This window comes from Aethalodelphis obliquidens, unplaced genomic scaffold (genome assembly GCF_003676395.1).
Source record: "Aethalodelphis obliquidens isolate GAN/ISIS:26980383/991018 unplaced genomic scaffold, ASM367639v1 scaffold22, whole genome shotgun sequence".
Classification (NCBI taxonomy): domain Eukaryota; kingdom Metazoa; phylum Chordata; class Mammalia; order Artiodactyla; family Delphinidae; genus Aethalodelphis; species Aethalodelphis obliquidens.
This window is the reverse complement of record NW_020837966.1, coordinates 2031496-2050370: the sequence shown is the minus strand read 5'-3', so window position 1 is coordinate 2050370 and position 18875 is coordinate 2031496. Positions and strand designations below refer to the sequence as shown.

At 52.8% G+C, this 18875-nt stretch overlaps 1 protein-coding gene across 3 annotated transcripts in view; it reads left to right on the top strand.

Annotated features, from left to right (window-relative positions):
• STIMATE (STIM activating enhancer) overlaps nucleotides 1-18476 on the top strand; it is a 54102-nt gene extending 35626 nt beyond the window's left edge. For 2 of the 3 annotated variants that reach the window (XM_027121084.1, XM_027121083.1), the window contains exons 2-8: nucleotides 112-160; nucleotides 2229-2324; nucleotides 5755-5876; nucleotides 10927-11039; nucleotides 12081-12158; nucleotides 12908-13057; nucleotides 14877-18476. In XM_027121084.1, the coding sequence (XP_026976885.1) occupies nucleotides 112-160; nucleotides 2229-2324; nucleotides 5755-5876; nucleotides 10927-11039; nucleotides 12081-12158; nucleotides 12908-13057; nucleotides 14877-14993 (725 nt within the window). In that variant the 3' untranslated portion in view covers nucleotides 14994-18476. The other variant, XM_027121085.1, reaches the window with a different exon arrangement.
• The last annotated feature ends 399 nt before the right edge of the window (nucleotides 18477-18875 follow it).

The window sequence follows — 18875 nt, the reverse complement described above, 5'->3', positions numbered from 1 at the left end:
CCTGACTCAGTGGTTTTAAACACCGAGTGTGCCGAGAACCCCCAGCTTGTTAAATGCACTTTGCTTCCTTATCACTGTAGAAAGGTACTGAATATCTATCTTTTCTTTCAGTCAAACGCTTCAGAGAACCAAAGCATGAAAGACGTCCTTGGAGGATATGGTGCGTATTTAAATATTAACTCATTCCTAGAATGCTTTTGACTATTTGGGGGGGTTTTTTTGGGAGGGGCATGGAATGTGAGCAATTATACATAACATAAAGTGTTGAAATCCATTAGTCCAGTTAATCATCAGGAACTGTGTATAATATGAAAGCACTTCTGTTTCTCCAGATAACTGTTGAGCCCACTATAGGGCTAGTGACAGCCATATGGTGGCGATTCTGTCATAACTGCTGTCTAGTTTTGGGAGGTGGAAGATGATACAGATGTATCAGTCCATGCTGCAGGCTTTGTTAGTTATGTCTGCCTGTTGTTGGACTATGTTAAATCTTTGGACTCTCTATGCATAAGCAAAAAAATCATCTAAATTTGGAGATAAGTCAAATGTACCATGTAGATGCCCCTCTCCCCAAAACTAGTCTTTCTTAGTCCCAGGATGACCTTGTGGCAACAGTTTTTCCTTCATAGAAATGGTGGTTAAAGCTTCAGACATAGCTTCCAAAGACAAAACTCCAAAAAAATAAATCACTTAGAAGGAGACAGCCAGCTCCTCGGGACAACATAATGCCCTCAAGAAGCCATCTTTCTTGCACCTGTCCTAACAATAGCTACTTTCCCTCCAGAGGAAACTTCCGATAAATCTCTGTGATAAAGGCCCCTTAATAAAATTATAAGCATATTCTTGATTGATCTTCAGTGCATTATTTCTCAATGTTGATAATTCGTTTTTATTTTCCACCAGTCGGTTTCTCTCAAGTCTGGGTATCTAGCTTAGGTGGGGGGCCTGGGGGAATGTGGAGTTGGGTTTTACACACAATCCCCTTTGGTAGCTCCTACTTTGCCGTGATTTTAGGAAATGATTTTCAGGCCTCAGTTGCAGGGTTGGTCTGGATAATCTCTAAGGTCTGTTCCAGCCCTGAGACCCATGCCTGTGTGCCCCCTTTATCACTCCTGTCAGTGGCCTGGCCCAATTCTGAATGCCCAGCCTGGGAGGCCAAGAGAGGTGACCACAATCCAAAGGTTCCTCGACCGCAAACTGTGAGTGGTCCCCAGGTGTTCATGGCCGAGGAGAAACTGAGGGCCCACGTTATCTCCACAGTGCTCCTGCCACCTGTCCCAGCGACTACCAACTTTGTTTTTTCTTTTCTGAAACTCCTGTCCTCTAGTCCAAGGGCTGGCAAGCTGTAGCCCACAGGCCCAATCTGACTGCTGTCTGTCTCCATAAATAAAGTGTCAGTGGGCTGCTAGTGACTGTCCGCTCTTACAGTGCAGCAGCAGAGTGCGTAGTTGCTGCAGAGGACGATGGCCCGCAGCCTAAAATATCTACTCTCAGACCCTTTACTGAAAAGTTTGTCTGCCCCAAACGAGCCCGTTGTTTAAGCGGCAGCAGCTGAAGGTTGTTTAGGGTTCCAGAGGCAGTGCTGGATGAGTGCAAGTCTCGTTAAGCTTGCACATCATTCAGCTTGTGTGTGAAGTCGGTTGGGAGCTCTTTAAAGTAGAGGCACCTCAGACCCCATCCAAAGCTGTGTTCAAGCATTTTGTTTTGAAGTAACAAAAATGAAAAAGTGAGGGCTTCCCTGGTGGCACAGTGGTTGAGAGTCCACCTGCCGATGCAGCGGACACGGGTTCGTGCCCCGGTCCGGGAAGATCCCACATGCCGCGGAGCGGCTGGGCGTGTGAGCCGTGGCCGCTGAGCCTGTGCATCCGGAGCCTGTGCTCCACAACGGGAGAGGCCACAACAGTGAGAGGCCCACGTACCGCAAAAAAAAGAAAAAACAAGAAAAAGAAAAAGTGAAAACACACATTTTAAACGTGTTTCGTGTGTTTAAATCTGTGTTATTAATCAGTGGCCTTTCAGGGATGCAGTGTTACGGTTTTGAAAGGGGGCTGAAACGCCAAGCCTGAGTTAGTCCCAACGTCCCAGGAAGAGGTGACTCGTAACTGGAAGTTTGGGGTCTCCCCAGTGGCTTTTTTTTTTTTTTCCATGTTTCAGACTTATCATTTTCCCCAAATTGGTTATTACCCTCCCGTCAGAGTGATAATAAGTGCTGATTCTATTTTGTACAGGTTTTTAGACACTTCCAAACAAGCCATAGGAATGCTGTTCATCCACTTTGCAAATGTATACCTAGCAGATCTCACTGAAGAGGACCCTTGTTCACTGTAAGTGGCCCATAGTTGAGTGCAAACATCACCTGCCCCTCCATGCCTTGCTTTCTGCTGCCAGTCATGTTCCCTCTAGCTTGGGGAGGGGGCAACTCCCCTTCATCTCTGTGCTCATCTGAGAGATTGTTGTGTGCATGCTGGGTGTTAAGGTTTTGCCCAGTGACAGTTGCCCTGTGCTCTGGCTTTCTGCTAATCAACCTAAGTTCTGTCCCTTGGCCTTCTAGTGCCTTTATGTCTCCCAGTTTCCAAGCAGTCCCTGGCAAAGCAACATAATGCCCCAAAGGAGTGTCTGTGCTGGAGCAGTACACATAGGGGCTTCTCTGTGGTGTCAGCCATTCAGGGTCAAAGCCATTGTTGACCATTTATTGACCAACATTGACCTCTTTGACCTGAAGACCATGGGTGGTTCCGCCTTGTCAGTGCAGTCAGTGTGCCTTCCACACAGCCCCCAAAGCTGTCTGCCTAAAACCCCAGTTGGGCCATGATACCTGTCCTCCTTGCGGACAGCACCCGAACAGTGCCACTCTTAGCAGATGGAGTAGAAGAGGATGCTCCCCTTCCCTATCCTGGCTCCATCTGCTGCCTTCCTCGCTCAAACTTAGTGCCCCAGCCATGCTGGGCTGCTCCTGGTGGCCCTCAACTCCACCAGCTGTCTCCTGCTTCTCTGCCTTTGCTCGCACTGCTCTCTGCCTGGAATGCCCCCTAGCCCTGCTGTGCCTCTGAGGGAGAGTGGGGTGGAGGGCTGGTGAGTCCCTTGCCAAGAGGTTCAGTGTATATTTAAGACCATTTGAACTGGAAGATTCCTTTAAGCTTCTCTTGTTCGGTGACAGTGTGTAATTTTGAGATTTAGTTCAGGTCCCGATTCAGAAGGAGGTTGTAAAGTCTTCCCTCCCCAGGGTTTTTTACCTTAAGACCTGGATAGGTTGTAATCTGTTAGGGTGTAGTCCCACAGCATGGGGCCGGAAGGGCGATCCTCCCATAGGGCAGTTGATTAGGAAAGGGCCTTGTTCTTCTAACCCTTGAGCCCAGCGGCAAGCTTGTGTCATCCTCTGGTGGATTTTCTTGGTTGGCCAGGATATGCTGAGAGCCAGCTGCTCACCCTGGAGGCACTGGGGTGAGGAACCCTGTCTCCTGGTGCCGCCTTGGTCACTGGTGGACTTTGACAAACTGAATCACAGCTGGGATGGAGAGGGGACTGCTGACAGATCTGGAGTGCTTAGCCAAAGGAGAAAAGGCCCAAAATGGAGTTAGGTGTGGTGAAAAGAGCCCTTGAATGGGAGGCCAATCAGCGGAAAGGCAGCTCAACTTCCCCGAGCCTCTGTTTCCTCATCCAGATCCCCAGGATCACCATGAAGGTTTCATGAGATGATGAGTACATGCAACGTTGGAAGTCATAGAGGCACTTGCCAATGAAGATGTTAATAGCTCAATCAGAGGATATTGTCGTTAAAACATAGGAAAGACAGGTGAGCTCCAGCAGTCGGTTGAAGAGCTGTTGGAGGGAGACTAGGCAGGCAGAGCAGGCCTTGCCCCACAGAGTGGAGAGGTCCTGGCCTGTGGAAGAGCAAGTGCTGCAGCAGGATTCATTGCAGCCCCATCATCCGTGAATAGCCCTGTGACTTTTTACAAGTGGGGGAAGGGTTGGGCTGGACCTGGGGCGTCTTGGTACTCTACAGACCTAGAAGGGAAGCCAGTCAATTCAGGGAGAGGAGAAGTGTACAAACAGAGGAGGGTGAACAACTTCCTGTGGCTGCAGGGGTGCCCCGTGCTGGGGATACTGCTCTGGGTGGCAGTTTGGCTTCTGTGACATCCGAGGGGCTATGATTCTAACAGCACACTTGTGTAGCACTTAATACGTGGCAGGCACTGTTCACGTATGTTGACTCGTTTGATCCTCATAACAGCCCTGCAATATAGATACTTGGATTATCCTCATTTACAGTTAGAGAACCGAGGCACAGAGAGATTTATATAACTTAACTGAGTTCACACAGCTCAAGAGTGACGGAGCGGGGATTTGATCCCAGCCAGTCTGGCTCCAGGACCCACAGGATACCCTGTTGGCTGCCAGTGTCACCTGTGTTGAGTATAGAGTCTAGAGCTTTCTGTCTTTATTCCTAAGGCCTGGCGCACAGTAGACTCGAATCAGTGTTTGGTGAGGGATGAATGAACTAATGCATGCATGTGTATCAGGTTCTCTTGATATTTTCAGGATGGGTCCCAGATGTCAGAACCACTTGAAACCAATGCAGTTTAAGCATCTGAGAGCAGCTTTAGCCTAGGGCCAGAGCTCAGCTGTGAACTTGGAGAAACTGCCTGGGAAGCAGTCGCTATGCCTTCTCTGGTCTGTGGTCTGAGAGTGACCCCTTGTGATTTTAAAGAGGAAGGGCAGGCAGGAAGAAAAGGCCGTCCCCTCCCTCTGGTCTTCTCACCACTCCAGGGCACTGGCAGCCGCCCCCTTCCCCCCTCAGCACATGCTCCCTCAGGTTTCAGAGTGCTGTGCATGTCACTGAGGCCGCTGAGGCTGGGCCTTGGGGTTGGGGCCATGGGCCTGCATAAAATGTCTCAAGCCTGAGCAGCTCAGCAGTGCTGCAGTTGGTCTGTGGTATCCAGAGCTTCCCTAGGGGGGTTTCCTAGCCATGTGGCATCTAGAGGGCTAGCACCTGACCCCGTGACTGCTTGTCTCCTGCTTTGTCTGGAGAGCTGCAGCCTGTGTTCAGGGCCCTCGAGGGAAGGCCAGTGAGCCAGGGGCCTTTCCTTGGTGAGGGAAGGAGTGTGTGTCGGACAGATGAAAACAGACCCCACAAGAACGAGAGGTCAGGGTGGGCATGCTCTTCTGACCCTCCTCTCCTTCCTCCATCATCTTGTCTTTTCCATGGGGGGTTAAGCTCTCTCTTTAGAAATATTTACTTGTGCTTGCTTCCATGGCAAGCTCTGAAGCACAGGGATGAGCAGGGGCCACAGGGCCCTGCCCTCTTTGGTCTAGGAAACCCCGGGGGCCGTTTCCTGAACTGCTCTGCTGCAGCAGCACTGTCTCGGGGCCTTGGGAGGGCTGGGCCTCCAGGGAGTGAACAGTTATGGCACAAATTATTTTTATCGATTAAGTTCTGTTTTGCTGCCGGCTTCCTTGGCTGCTTCCAGGCACTCTATCCCAGTCTTCGTTTGGCAGGAACACTTGAGGGCTTTTGAGTTTCTTGGTCGCTCCTCCATCCACTTTGAGCAGTGCACTGTCCCGGGGCGTGAGGCCTTCCTGGGCTCCCGGAGGTGAGCCCTGCAGCCTCTTGCACAGGCACACTGGAGGCTCCCACCTCCCAGAACAGGACCAAACAGTGCTGGGTCCCCAGCCTTGACCTTGGCCCTGGAAGCACGTGGGCCCAGCTCCCTGGGTGGTGTTTCCTGATGGTGCCACTGTGCCCTCTCCTCACAGGTACCTCATCAACTTCCTCCTGGACGCCACCGTGGGCATGCTGCTCATCTACATGGGCGTGCGCGCCGTCAGCGTCTTGGTGGAGTGGCAGCAGTGGGAGTCCCTGCGTTTTGGCGAATATGGTAACGTACCACGGACGCTAGACAGGGCTGTGGAGGGGGCTTCCTGGAGGGGGCTCTGCTCCTTGCCCCGTACAGCCCTCCAGGCCGTTGGGTTCGGAGAAGGTCCAAGAGCTGGTGGCTGTGTCCTCTGTGTGGTGGGGAGGCTTGTTCTGGAGCCTGAGCTCCAACCTCCTGCCACATGCCCGAGGCAGGTGGGTGCCTGCTTCGCTGCCTAGGCTCCTAGGAGACAGGAGACACCCTAGAGGCAGGGAGGGGCACAGCCCTCACCTGCAGGGCTGTAAGGCCACCTCACTCTGCCACAGTTCCCACCAGGCTCATACCACCTGCCCACCTCACTAGAGAGATGGGAGGCGGCTCTCAGTTTGGGAGTTGCCCCTCTTTTTGCTGCATGTCTGTGCTTGTCCTGTCACTGGGCCATTCCACTACTGGGGCTCACAAGGTCAGGACTGGAGTGTCCATCCCCCCCACCCTGGGGCCAAGTCACCTTGCTGACCGTGGGCTGCCCCCACCCCAGCATCTGGCATGTACGGTCACCAGGGACACCAGGTGAATCCTCAACTCACAGAGACACAGCTTGAAACAGGTGACCTGGGGATGCTGGCCCAGCTTTGACCCACTCCATCTTGCCATACCCCATGGGATATAGCCTGGGTAGGAAGCTGCCTTCATGCTGGCTCCGGGCACAAATGCAGTGCCTTTTAGTTGGTACCCCCAGAGAAACAGCTCGATGTGCCCTCAGCGGGGCTGCTGGTGAGAGGGGCTTCTTTTGGCCTTGCCCCGCTCTGGGGATTTAGCTGTCTCCCACCTTCACAACAGGCCTCGCTGTCTGGAGCCAGGAGCTCCCGTTCATGGGAACAACATCAGTGGAGCCTTTGCCATGAGAGGGGCACGTGGGACAAGAAGGAGGGATTCTGTGATGGAACGACCGTGGGATTCTGGATCCCACTCTCCTTTCCTGGTCACACCTCCCGAAGAGCTCATGGCTCTGGGCCCAATGGCCGCTCACTCCTACATGGCTGAAGACTCACAAGGGACTGACATTTAAAAGGGGAGCCGGTTCGTGGAGCTGGCTGTGAGTGCCTTGGGTATTTCTAGAAATCTTAAGTAATTGTTTGTCTCCATTGACGGGAGATGAGCTCAGGGAAGGGCTTTTCTTAGCCTTGTTACTTGATGCCTGATGAGTCACTGACTTAAGATAGTGTCCGACACACAGCGTGCGCCCCTGTGTCTCCAGGGAGGGCTGCAGAGAAGCTCCAAGTCACTGACTCCTCAACTTGGAGGATGGAGATGGACCACAGCGCACATGGACCAAAGCAACATCATCCTCATTTATAGGATAGGCATCCACAGGGGTTGAGTGACACAGGAAGCTCACCCAGACAGTGCACAGCTTGGAGGGCCTCTTGGCTGCTACACTGAGATATGCAATCCTTCCACCATCTCCAAGAGCAGTGCTCATAGCTTCTTCTTTGCTGTTAAGATCCCTTCCGGAAGGCAGGGCTCTCGACTCAACTGTCGCTGAGCAGTGCTACGAGAGAGCCACTCATAGCCAGTCATGCCGCTCAGTGACCTGGGAGTGGAGGCCAAGTCTGGTCCTGATACGCTGGACATTATGGTACCACCTATTCCCAGTGTGTTTTGTTTGCATCCTTAAGAGAGATTGAAAGGAAGAAGGCAGTGGTTGTTTAAACCTCTTGTTTCCATGCCACCCTCCTCCACCCACTTAGCCTGCCTCAGCCCCTGCCCTTGTGTCATCCCACCCCTGCCTTTGGGAACCAGAGTCTTCAAGCCAGGGTGTTTCCACGTGAAGCTGCCCTTTATCGAGGACCGTCCGGGTCCTCCCTCCCCAGGCTGAGAAAGGATGGTGGATGTCATTTACCTGGTTTCTATTTCTGTCAATTTCTATTATTTTTTCTTGCGGCTAAAACAAATTACCACAAAACTAGTGGCTTAAAACAACACAAATTTATTATCTTACTGTCTGTAGTTCAGAAGTCCGACATGGGTCTCATGGACTAAAACCAGGGTGTCAGCAGGACTGGTTCCTTCTGGCGTCTCTAAGGGGAGAATCGGTTTCCTTGCCTTTTCCACATTCTGGAGGCTACCTACATTCCTTGGCTCATGGCCCCTTCCTCCATTTTCAGGGCCAGCAGATGCAGGTTGACTTCCTCTCATATCATATCGCTCTCACCTTCCCCCACCTCCTTCCACTCTAAGGTGCCCTTGTGATTACATTGGGCCCACCTGGATAGGCCAGGCTGCTCTCTCTTAGTCAGCTGATCAGCAGCCTTAATCTACTTGCAGCCTTGAGTCTCTGCCATAGTAGCTCCATAGTCACGGGTTCTGGGGATTAGGTTGTGGACATTATTCTACCTATTGCACCTGTTAACCGGCCCATCCACTTGAGGCAGTAGTTCCAGGTAGGCCACAGAGCTCTCTTCTCAGGTGAGAGAAGAAAAGGGGCTTGTTTTCTAGGTGTTTCCATGGTCCCTAGAAGAGAAGGTGAACTTGCTAACAAGAACATGGGCCGTGGGGAATAGACCACACAGCCCTGAGGGGCGAGACAGGGTCCAGGGAGTATGTGGTGTCTGCAGTCTGAAGACCAGGCTGCTCTTCCTTAGGCAGAAGCCCTGAAAACGAGGTCTCTGTCCTTTGGGCACCAGTGGTGTGTGGGCTTTGCTGCCCGCCGCTGTCCCTGTGCTCCCTCCAGAGGCCTCTCTACAGATGTGTTCCGTCCTTTTGGTCCCATCCATCCCTGTGATTTATCCTGAGGTAATAATCCAACAAAAACAAACGCCCACGTACCTCAGTGTGTCCAGTGTGGTAAAAAGCAGAGCACACAAGAATGCCTGGCTTGTCTGTCCTTAAAAGACGAGGCTGTGGACAGACTCTCAAATGAAACAAACCAGAAAAACCAGCTCATGTGCGCTCACTCCAGCTGTGGCTACGAGGGCTGGATGCTTGGAGGAAACGGTGTGTGAGAGTGGGTCACATGTGACTTTTTACTTTTTTTTCCACCATGTATTTATTTATGTTTGTTTATTTATTTATTTTTGGCTGCCTTGGGTCTTCGTTGCTGTGCATGGGCTTTCTCTAGTTGCGGCGAGTGGGGGCTACTCTTTGTTGTGGTGCGCGGGCTTCTCGTTGTGGAGGCTTCTCTTGTTGCGGAGCATGGGTTCTAGGCACGTGGGCTTCAGTAGTTGTGGCGCACAGGCTCAGTAGTTGTGGTGCACGGGCTTAGTTGCTCCGTGGCTTGTGGGATCTTCCTGGACCAGGGCTCGAATCCGTGTCCCCTGCGTTGGCAGGTAGATTCTTAACCACTGTGCCACCAGGGAAGTCCTCACCGTGTTTTTAGACTTTCTTACTCAAGCATCTACATGAAAAACAGAGGCAGCTGCCTCTTAAGTTGTGGCTCTGAAACTCAGAGCAGTGGAATTCAGGGGGCAGTGTGAGGCCCCCTGAGAAGGAAAAGCATCTTCTTTTTCTGTCGGCCACTTAAAACTTGGAGCAAATGAAGTGAGCATGCTCTGAGCAAGTATATTTTCTTTTGATATTAAATGTTAACTCCTTGTGTTGACTTTTAAACACACTAGTCCCAATTCAGACTAGATTGGGATTCAGTCCCAATCCTACCAATTGCTTCTGTCTGACTGTCCCCCGTTTCACTTAACAGTTTTTAACAAGTATTTTCAGCTGCTGTTCTTGAGGACTTTCCTCAATAACATCAGGTAGTTTACCGAAAGGATTACAAAACTCCATTAAAAATCTAGTTAGGAGAGATTGCACTTCTGAAATGGCTTTTTGGCTCAAATGTGAAAGTAAATAGGACACCGCAGAAGAGGCAGTGACGTCTTTCTGCATGTTTTCTGTGCACTTCTCCAGAGGTTTTCCAGAAAAGGGAATGGCCTGGGGTTGTGTCCATTACGGCTGCTGGAAGGTGTCCACTGGGTTTCCACCACATACAGCTGGCAAGGCTGCGGGCCTCCGGCACCCATGCTGGACAGGGATTGCTGCAGAAACTGCAGAATCAAATGAGAAGCCGGATGTTCCTCTGGAGGCCAGATTCTCCTCACAGCCTGGATTGGGGCCTTTGTCTCCCCTGCAGCGTTACTCTCTAGCCCTCTCCGGGCCAACGTGGTCACACAGCTCCGGCAGGGCTTCCAGAGTGGCCCCTGGCGGCGTCCCCCCACCCCCCCACTCTCCCCTGGGTCTCTCGCTCTGGAGGCGTTTGTGGCTCCCAGGGACTCACCCATCCCTTGGGTTCTGCCTGTCACTGAGGATGTAGGATATTCCCTGGAGGGGTCCTCCACCCTTCATCAAGTCCCTTTTGAAACTTTCTGGAGGCACTGATGAGTGTCCCCCAGTACGGACTGTTGGATTCCTGTGCTGTTTCTCAAGCACAGTGACCAATGGGATCACAGACGGACCTTTGTCACAGCACCTCCTCACCTTGGCTCCTCTCTTTTCTTCCATGTCCCCAGCCCAAGGTGTTTTGGGGTGCCCCCCTAGACAGAATCTGAATTTCCCCAGAGTCAGGTTTCTGCTTTCAGGGCTGAGGGCAGCAGGAATGGCCGGGAGAGTGGGCCAGGGGTAGGAGGCAAACAGAGAGGTCATTTGCTGCCTTCATGATTCAAACCCTCAGCCCGCTCATGGACAGGGGAAAGGATGGGTAGCACTACAGCCACTGGAAAAATCAACAACGGATAATAATAGCAGTCTTGCTTAACACAGCCTCTGCTGCCAGTGGACAAAAAGAGCCAGCTTTTCTGAGCTCCAGCAATGGGCACTTACTAACTTTAGTGCTTTGTAATTATATCTTGGGCTGTCTTGGAAGAAAGGCCACTTTGGTGTCTCCAAATTAGGAATTCTCTGATTTTGTTTAAAACACCCACACTTGTTTGTTCGGCCGAGCTGATTCTTGGTGCTCTGGAGGGCTCATTCAGGAGCTCTGGGGTGGGGTGGGGTGTGAGGGCTCACAGGAGCTGTGGGCAGTGGGGGGGCGGGGCATTGGTGTCTGCGCCCCGCGTGACCAAGCCCGCTCTCCCTGCAGGAGACCCTCTGCAGTGCGGAGCCTGGGTTGGACAGTGTGCCCTTTACATCGTGATCATGATTTTTGAAAAATCTGTCGTCTTCATTGTCCTCCTCATACTTCAGTGGAAGAAGGTTTGCCTCCTGTTCCCTTCTTTACCAGTTCCTCGAGACGCTAAGCGGGACAGTACTCCCCGACCCCAGCCCTATTGGGAAACCAAATTGGTTGTTGTTGTTGTTGTTTTTTAACTCCATGAATACACCTGGATTGGTTCTGATGGGGCAGCTCCTGGCTACCTATCAAGAGCAGTAACTTGTCAGTTTTTTACGTAGCATCCTTCCACTTCGGCCATACACGTCTGCTCTAGATTAAGCCTTGGAATATATAAAGCCCACGAAAATACAGTCCCCACCCTGGGCTTGCTTACGGTGGTCGGTTAACTGTAAGTGTTGTCAGTGGGTGTTCTCTCCGTTTGCAGGTGCTTCCTCACACACCTCTCTTGGCCCGTGGTTTAACCGAGCCTTTTGGTGCCACAGGCAGTGTGGCTGGTCGCAGGTTCCCATGGTTCCTAACCCTGCCCTCTGGCCCCAGGGCTGTGCAGTTAAGCTTCCACTGCCCACAGGAAACCAGCCAAAGAGACTCTGGGGACAAGTAACTCAGATCTTGGCCTGCTTTGGTTTTATTTGTGGCTGAGATTTATTTTTTTAAGAAAATAAACCAAGGCTTTTGGGAGCTGTTGCCCTTGAGGAGGCGGTTGGGGTGCAGGGTTCCTGCTAGAAAGTGGTCGGCACCTCATTGCTAGTAGCTGTGATGAGCGCCCACCAACCTCCTCCTCTCCTCACACTCTCCAACCCCACCCCGTGCCTGCTTCGTAAAGTGCATCCCGCCCCACCCCTGTCCCCCATCCCCGCGTCGCTTCGCTTCTCAAGCACTAACCGCTCCCAGTGGTCTCCAAGGGCGTCAGTCCGTTGTTAGCTGTCAGGTCTGGGGGCTGTGCGGCCCTGGGTGTGAGGTGCTGTTCTCATCAGGGCTCTGGGGGGAGTGTCTAAGCTAAGCCCCCTCGCAAGGCCTCGTGGGTGATTTCCAGTGCCGCATCAACCCCCCACTCCCCCACCCCTGCCCCAAACTTTCTCTGGGGTCTCCTCCACCCTCACTGAGTCTGCTTCTCTTTACAGGTGGCCCTGTTGAATCCCATTGAAAACCCAGACCTGAAGCTGGCCATCGTCATGCTGATCGTCCCCTTCTTTGTCAATGTCAGTGCCTTGTTGCATTTTTTACCCTGTTTGCCCCCTGCATTCCCGCGTCTGTCAGAATTCTGAGTCTGATGGAGAAAACACCTTATAGCCCTCGGGTCCCTCCATGCAAGCATTTGCCACCTCCTATCCCCACCCCGGACCTGGAAATAGCAGGATTGCTTCCTCAACATGCACATCCCTGCTCCGGGGCCTCTGTGCAAAATGAAGGGTTCTGGGATCTTTGTCTTGCCCTCCCTGCTCTGTGTGTAACAGCAGCTTCTAGATTAAGATTAAGATCGTCAGGAATTCACCCCCGTCGTTTATTCCTGACCGCAGGGCTCCAAGAGGAACTCATGAGCACTCTGGCTAGAAATTAAGAAATAAGAAAAGAAAACGGTAAAGGAACCTGGGGATGACAGATGTGGCAGGTGTGCCGGCCACCTGCTCGGCCCAGGGGAGGAGCCCCCACTAGGAGTCCGGAGACCTTGGTTCAGGCCCCGCTCTGCCAACTGCTGCGGCACCCGGAGCAGGCTGTCCCCATCATTCACCACCACAGAACCCCTTGGGGTGAAACAGAAGAAGGGACATAGAGATTGGGAATCTCTTCGTAGACTGCTGAGAGAGAGAGCAGGGGGCCTGGAGGTTTTCCTTTCCCTGGTTCTCCATGCTGTGATCTGGAGCAGGGGTGAGAAGGATGGGTGTGGGGCTGCTCAGCTTGGTTTCACAAATGGCTTATCCCGGAGTAACCTGCACTTTCCTTCCCCCAGGCTCTGATGTTTTGGGTAGTGGACAATTTCCTCATGAGAAAGGGAAGGACGAAAGCTAAACTAGAAGAAAGGGGAGCCAACCAGGACTCGAGGAACGGCAGCAAGGTCCGCTACCGAAGGGCCGCGTCCCACGAGGAGTCGGAGTCTGAGGTAGGGCCGAGCTCTCGTGCCGCTGACCCAGGAGGGGTCTGGTCTCGTGTTTGCATCTGTCCTTCTCTTGAGTGCTGAGTCACAGCGCCAGCCAGCGGGAGGGAGAGGAGGCTGACAGCTCCCATCCAGCCTGGACCCACTCCTGCTGTCCCGTGGGCCTTCCTAGGGCTGGGAGCTGGAGCATCTGTTGGGGGTGGCTCGCCTCCAGTAGCCCCTCTGTCAGTGGAGAAAGACAGGAAAGGGAGGAGCTGCCTTGTTCCAGGGAAGCCGTCAAGGATGTGTGGGCCTGGTCGTCGACCTTTAAGCATCAAGGCGTTTGAATCCCTGCCTGTCCAAAGAGCAAGGGAAGTGTTGGCTAAGCCACCAGGAAACTTCTGTAGGAGTAGCCAGACCTCCCAGGGAGAACCTTACCTCCCCGTATTTTCAAGTTTCCTGAGTTCAAATATTTGGACTTCAGGGAGATTGGTGGTCATAAGTAGGAGCGTGGAGGCGAGGTTGTGTGTCCTAGGCAGCCCACAGCACTCACTTGGCACCTGCACTGCGCTGGGGGATGGGGGCTACAGACATGGCGGAGGCCTTCAGACTTTTGGACAAGGAAGATGACCGCCTGCACAGCCCATCGTAGCACTCTGCGATAAGTTCTGAGATTGAGGCGCTGACAAAGCCCTGTGAGGACTTGGAACAGTTGGTTTAGCTCTTGGGGGCGTCCTGGAGGGAGCTTTGAAAGCTGACTAGATGGAGGACAGAGGGGAAGCCCGTCTCTTCTCTAGGTGTCCCTAGAATCTGGCACGAGGCCTGTCACGTTGTAACAGCGCAGTGAACATTAGGTGAATGACAAACAGTGTTTCAGGCAGAAGCAGCTGCTCCTGAGCAGTTGTGGTCATGTGGTTTGGCATTTGGGTACTAATGTGAAATTCACTGTGGCCAGAGTAGCATATTCCGGAGGGTAGGACGGAATGACAAGAAGTAGGTACAGGCAGAGGATTGAGCTAGCTGGGCAAGGTGCTTTGTGATCCAGGGTGAGGAATGGGAATGTGCTTGTGCAGCAGATAGGGAGCCAGAGTGTTTGATCAGGGGACCAAGACTGGAGGCAGGAAGCCCTGCAGGGAGGGGTGGTGAGACCGCCCTGCCGGGGAGGAGAATGAGCTCCCCTTGCATAGGTGCGCTTCGGGCCTCTCCATCCTGACCTGGGCTGTGCCAGTCCTTCCCTGGTGCTCTGAGGTCTGTGGAGCCAGACAGGTGGGCAGTGAACGAGTGTCTGCCCTGGATGCCCTAGCTGCGTGGCTGCATCGTTCTGGGGGCTCAGAAGAGCGGAGCGCTTCTGTTTGTCTTCAGCAGTTTACCAGGTTGGCTCAGAGCAGACACTCTGAAATCTCCCTGCTTTATGTTGTGCCCCACAGGTGTTTTCCTTTCAGAACGGGGCTTTTCAGTCTGCTTTTGCTGTATTTGAACCAATTTCAAGGACCTAGGACTCCATGTGTGAAGACTGGGCTTTTTTGCCAGGATGACCGTAGGCTAAGTTTGCTCTGACGTGGGTTCTGTCACAGCCGGAGGTTGGATGGAGAAGCGGGAGCAGAGGGGAGGCGTATCGACTCAGCACTGGTATCAGTAGCCCGTGGATGCACGTGGTGTAAAAAAAAGTCTGGGGTGGGCCAGCTTGTCTCACTCTGTAAAGAGGGCCTCCCCATCACCGTCTCCTAGAGAAACCCGACACTTGAGGCCTCCTAGACAGGCTGGCATTCTGTGCTGGGGTCCAGGGTGGGTAGGTGAAGAGGGCACTGCAGGCAGTGACTCAGGGCCACGCCTCTCCACCACTCAGATCCTGATCTCGGCCGATGACGAGATGGAGGAGTCCGATGTGGAGGAGGACCTCCGGAGACTGACCCCCCTGAAGTCCGCGAAGAAAAAGAAGCACCGCTTCGGGCTGCCTGTATGACGCATCCTCAAGCTGGGGTCGGGTCGGGGCCCGGCCAGCCGCCAGTTGGCCAAGGGTCACTCCGCTGCGTCTTCCCTCCCCTCCCCTCCTCTCTCTGCCCCTCTTCTACCTCCACTCCTCCCACGGTCTCTGCCCACTCCTAGACTACTGTGACCCGAGGGAGGGAGGCCGCTGGCCCGGCGTGGCAGCTGGAGGTCCCCACTCAGTTGCACTACAAACACTGACCAAATATGCAAGCGAGGCATTTTGTTTGTGTGTTGTCGTCCCAAGCGGTGTTGTGAGGGACCCAGAAGCCCTGTCCTGCGTCTGGCCGGGTGGCCTCGAGGATGAGAACTCACGTGCACACAGACCGTGGGTGGAGCCTTTCGCCAAGGCTCGGGGGAATGTGAAGACGTAACACGTTTGGGGGCTAAAAGTTACACATTGACCAGGTTGGAACCGCAACGCTTTCTTACTCGAAATGGCTTTTGTAACTATTGATTTCTATAGCTGGTTTTATGAGCTGTCACAGTGTTAATGTTTTTTGAGTATATGTTTATTTCCTATGGGACTCATGGGCAAAACATAGATTTTTAAGTCTTCCGTATACTGTTAACTTTTATATTTTTAAGTTATATTTTCATACTATTGTATTTAAAAACTCTTTTTAATCCCCAAAGAAATGGGTTTGTTTGCCTTTCGTGGGTTGTGAACTGGTGGGTGGAAAAAGTCGGGAATTTTTTATTTGGCATATTGTTAGGTAACCTACGATCAGATGAGGTAAATGATTCCGGTAGGAAGGGAGGTGGGCCCTCATCTGAAATCAACAAACCCGGTGGTTCTGCAAAGGTCAGGCCTGAGCAGGAAGTGGCCAGTCCAACTGTGGATCCAGGGCCCTGTGAGGGTGGAATAGGAAGGGCTCTGCCCAGGGCCCACCAGCTCCTTGGCACTTCTGCCGGCAGGTTAGAGGTCTTACTGAAACATGCTGGAAAAAGAAGCGTAAGTAAGAGGATTTTGTGTCCAGAGAAATTGAGACTCTGAGGCCACTCCTGTTTGTTCCCTGCCTCTCTTCAGAGCCTCCAGATCTGAAGTTTAAAACACAGTCTTGGCCTCCCCGCCTCCCATGGTGCAGCCTTCAGAACCAGGCTCTGGACCCAGCTCTGGGAACTTCCTCTCAGGCTACGCCTTGCCTGTCAGCTTAGTGTTGTCGACTCGTCTTCTAGAGAACGCCTGTCTGACCAAGTGATCCTGTTTTTCACATCCTCCAGAGCAGCGGGTGGAGGTGAGCAAGCTTGCTCTCTGCGTCCACAGGCAGGACGAGGTGTTTCAAAGCTTGTAGCCCCCACTCCCCAGCATGGGCATAGGCCCCGTGTCTTTGGGAGTCTGCTGCCCAGCAGTGGAATGGGCAGACCCAGGCACTTGCCCTGCTGTGGGAGCAGCAGCCCAGTGTTTTGTCCCAGCCCAGAGGCAGTCATGGAAGTTTAGGAATAGAGAACCGCGTGGCTAAGGTGCGAGCTGGAAGTGAGATCAGTGCAGGGAGGCCACACCACCCAGAACCTTCTTTTTAGGTTCCTACCTAAAAACCTACATAAAAACGTGTCACTCAAACAGATTGTGTCTGAATTGTGGCATGTGAGCCACGCTGTTAAACCAGGCATCCTGGGCCTGTCCTCTGCCTCCCACGGTCTCACCTGTGCGGGTCATGGAGGGACAAGCCTTGCGGAGGCCTTCTCAGCCTGTCGTCCTGTAGGAGTCCAGAGGGCCAGAGGAGCTGGGACCTGAATTGCAGTGGGCGGCGACTCTGTTACGCTGGGCACCTGCAGCTGGAGAGGAGAGCAGGGTGAGATCGGAGCCCATCTCCACTCTCCCTTAGCTTTGCTCTCATTTTATGCTCCTCCCCCCTCCCACCCTCCGCTGTGTTAGTGGGGGGCTCCCCACTGGGAAGACCAGGACTGACATCGGTCCCGGTAGGTGGCAGGCATCGCTGACTTGCCTTACTCTGTCCTCCTGTTTTGTCTTGGTTTGAATAACCTTTGGTCACAGCTGTTTTCTGCACCTCCCTGAGCCCAGAATCTGAGCTTCACTTTCAGTCTTGAGCTCCTCATGTTTCCAAACCAGGGACGAGGGTGGGGAAGCCACAGGTGTGAAGGATGGAAACTGGGTTATACAGACCCCAGACGATCTGCTCATCTCAAGGCTCATCCCAGCGCCTGCTGGGCAGTGGGTTTGGGGGACAAAGAGGTAGCGAGCGAGCAGTGGTTTCTCCCTGTATCCTGGTTTTGAAAGGGCTTTAGTCTCTGAGCGTCAGTTGTATAGCTGGCTAACTAGGACATGGACGTCTAACAGGGAGTCTGATCGTACAGGGCCTTGTCAGCGTGCGGGCCTAAACGGCGTGGCCTGATGTGTTTGGCCTTATCCCTAGGATAAGCTTCCTCACCACCTGCTCCAAGGTGCCTTATGAGGTGCAGCTCTTCACCTGCCACATGGCAAGCATCATTGTGCTTGAGAAACCACGGAACACCAACTGTGTATTGTGCGCCATCCATCTGATTTGTCCAAATCTGGACCTCAGCCAAGCCACCCATAATGGAAACTTGTAAGTCAAGGCCATGAACAAGTTTCTTGTAACTGAGAGAAATAACCCGATGAGGTAGAACTGTCGTATCCGAATGGAAGAGATCGTTCTTGCCCATTTTTCCTTTCACTGACAGTGGGTTGTTGACAATGGCAAGGAGGGATGTTGGTGAGATCCCAGGCAGTGGCTTCTGGGTCTGCTCAGCCCAAAGACCTGCCACGTAAAGGCCTGTCAATTAGCCTTCGGGCACACTGGTGGCCTCCTGCCTCAAGCTTTAACCTGTGCCTCTTCCTGACAACAAGGAGTCATGGGTTAGGTTGACCTGTCATGCCTTTAAAGGGGAAACATATAAAGGCTCAAATTCAGGTTATTTCTTCCCCTCTTCAGTGTGGGCCTGGAGGCTGTAGCCCAGAGTCCCCATCTGAAGGCTTCCCCAGGAGCCTGGAAGGAGCAGCAGCTGTGAGCAGCTCTCTCTGCCCTCCAGACTGCAATTCACTGGCCTTTTTGCAGCCAAGCAAATGCAGACGGCTCTGGGAACTTGCCGTCAGCCAGAGCAGCCACCTTGTAGGGGGCAGGGCTGGCCTTTAGAAGTTTCACACGTTTCCAACTAGGAGTGGAGAGCTCTGTGTTTTACCCTGTGAAACATTGGCAGCTCTGAAGGGCTTCGCTCTTGGGGAGGGGCCTTGAGCTCCTGAGTGGGTGGGTGGGTTGGTTTAATTTGATTTCTCTTTTCATGAAGTTTATTAGAAGTCAGACCTACGTAAGCAAACCATGACCGACTTCCACTGCCCTCCCAGCGCGGGTGGTTAAATCTGTGGTGTTACGATTCACAGAAACACATTCTTGAAATGAAAGGGAAGACGATGTACTTAACATTGTAAAGTGGTTTACAATAAAGTTTGACATCTTATTACAGTTTTTTAAAAAAAGAAACCATCACTTTTGTGGTTGTTGGTTGTGTGTTCTGTGAAGTTGAAACAGCTTAGTGGGGGGTCAAGAAAATGTCCCCAGTGAGTTAGAAGGTTCTCCCCAGAAAATAGAGTGAGAGTGAATCTGACATCTCCTTCTGGCAGATGTGGAAGCCAAAACCTGCCAAGGGGAAAAAAACCAAACATACTCTTGCCATTTCCACTTCCCTGTTAATGCGAGTAAAAGCTACTCTGCCTGCCCCCCGCCCCCCGAGGAGCGAAGGGTGCCGGAGAGATGGAGTGTGAGGAGTGAACATCCCACATCCTTGTTCCTGAGGCCACGGGGCTGGAAGGCAGGTGCCCCCCCCTGGGCAGAGCTGGCTGTGGGGGCCAAGCTGAAGCGCTGGGAGCCAGCAGCAG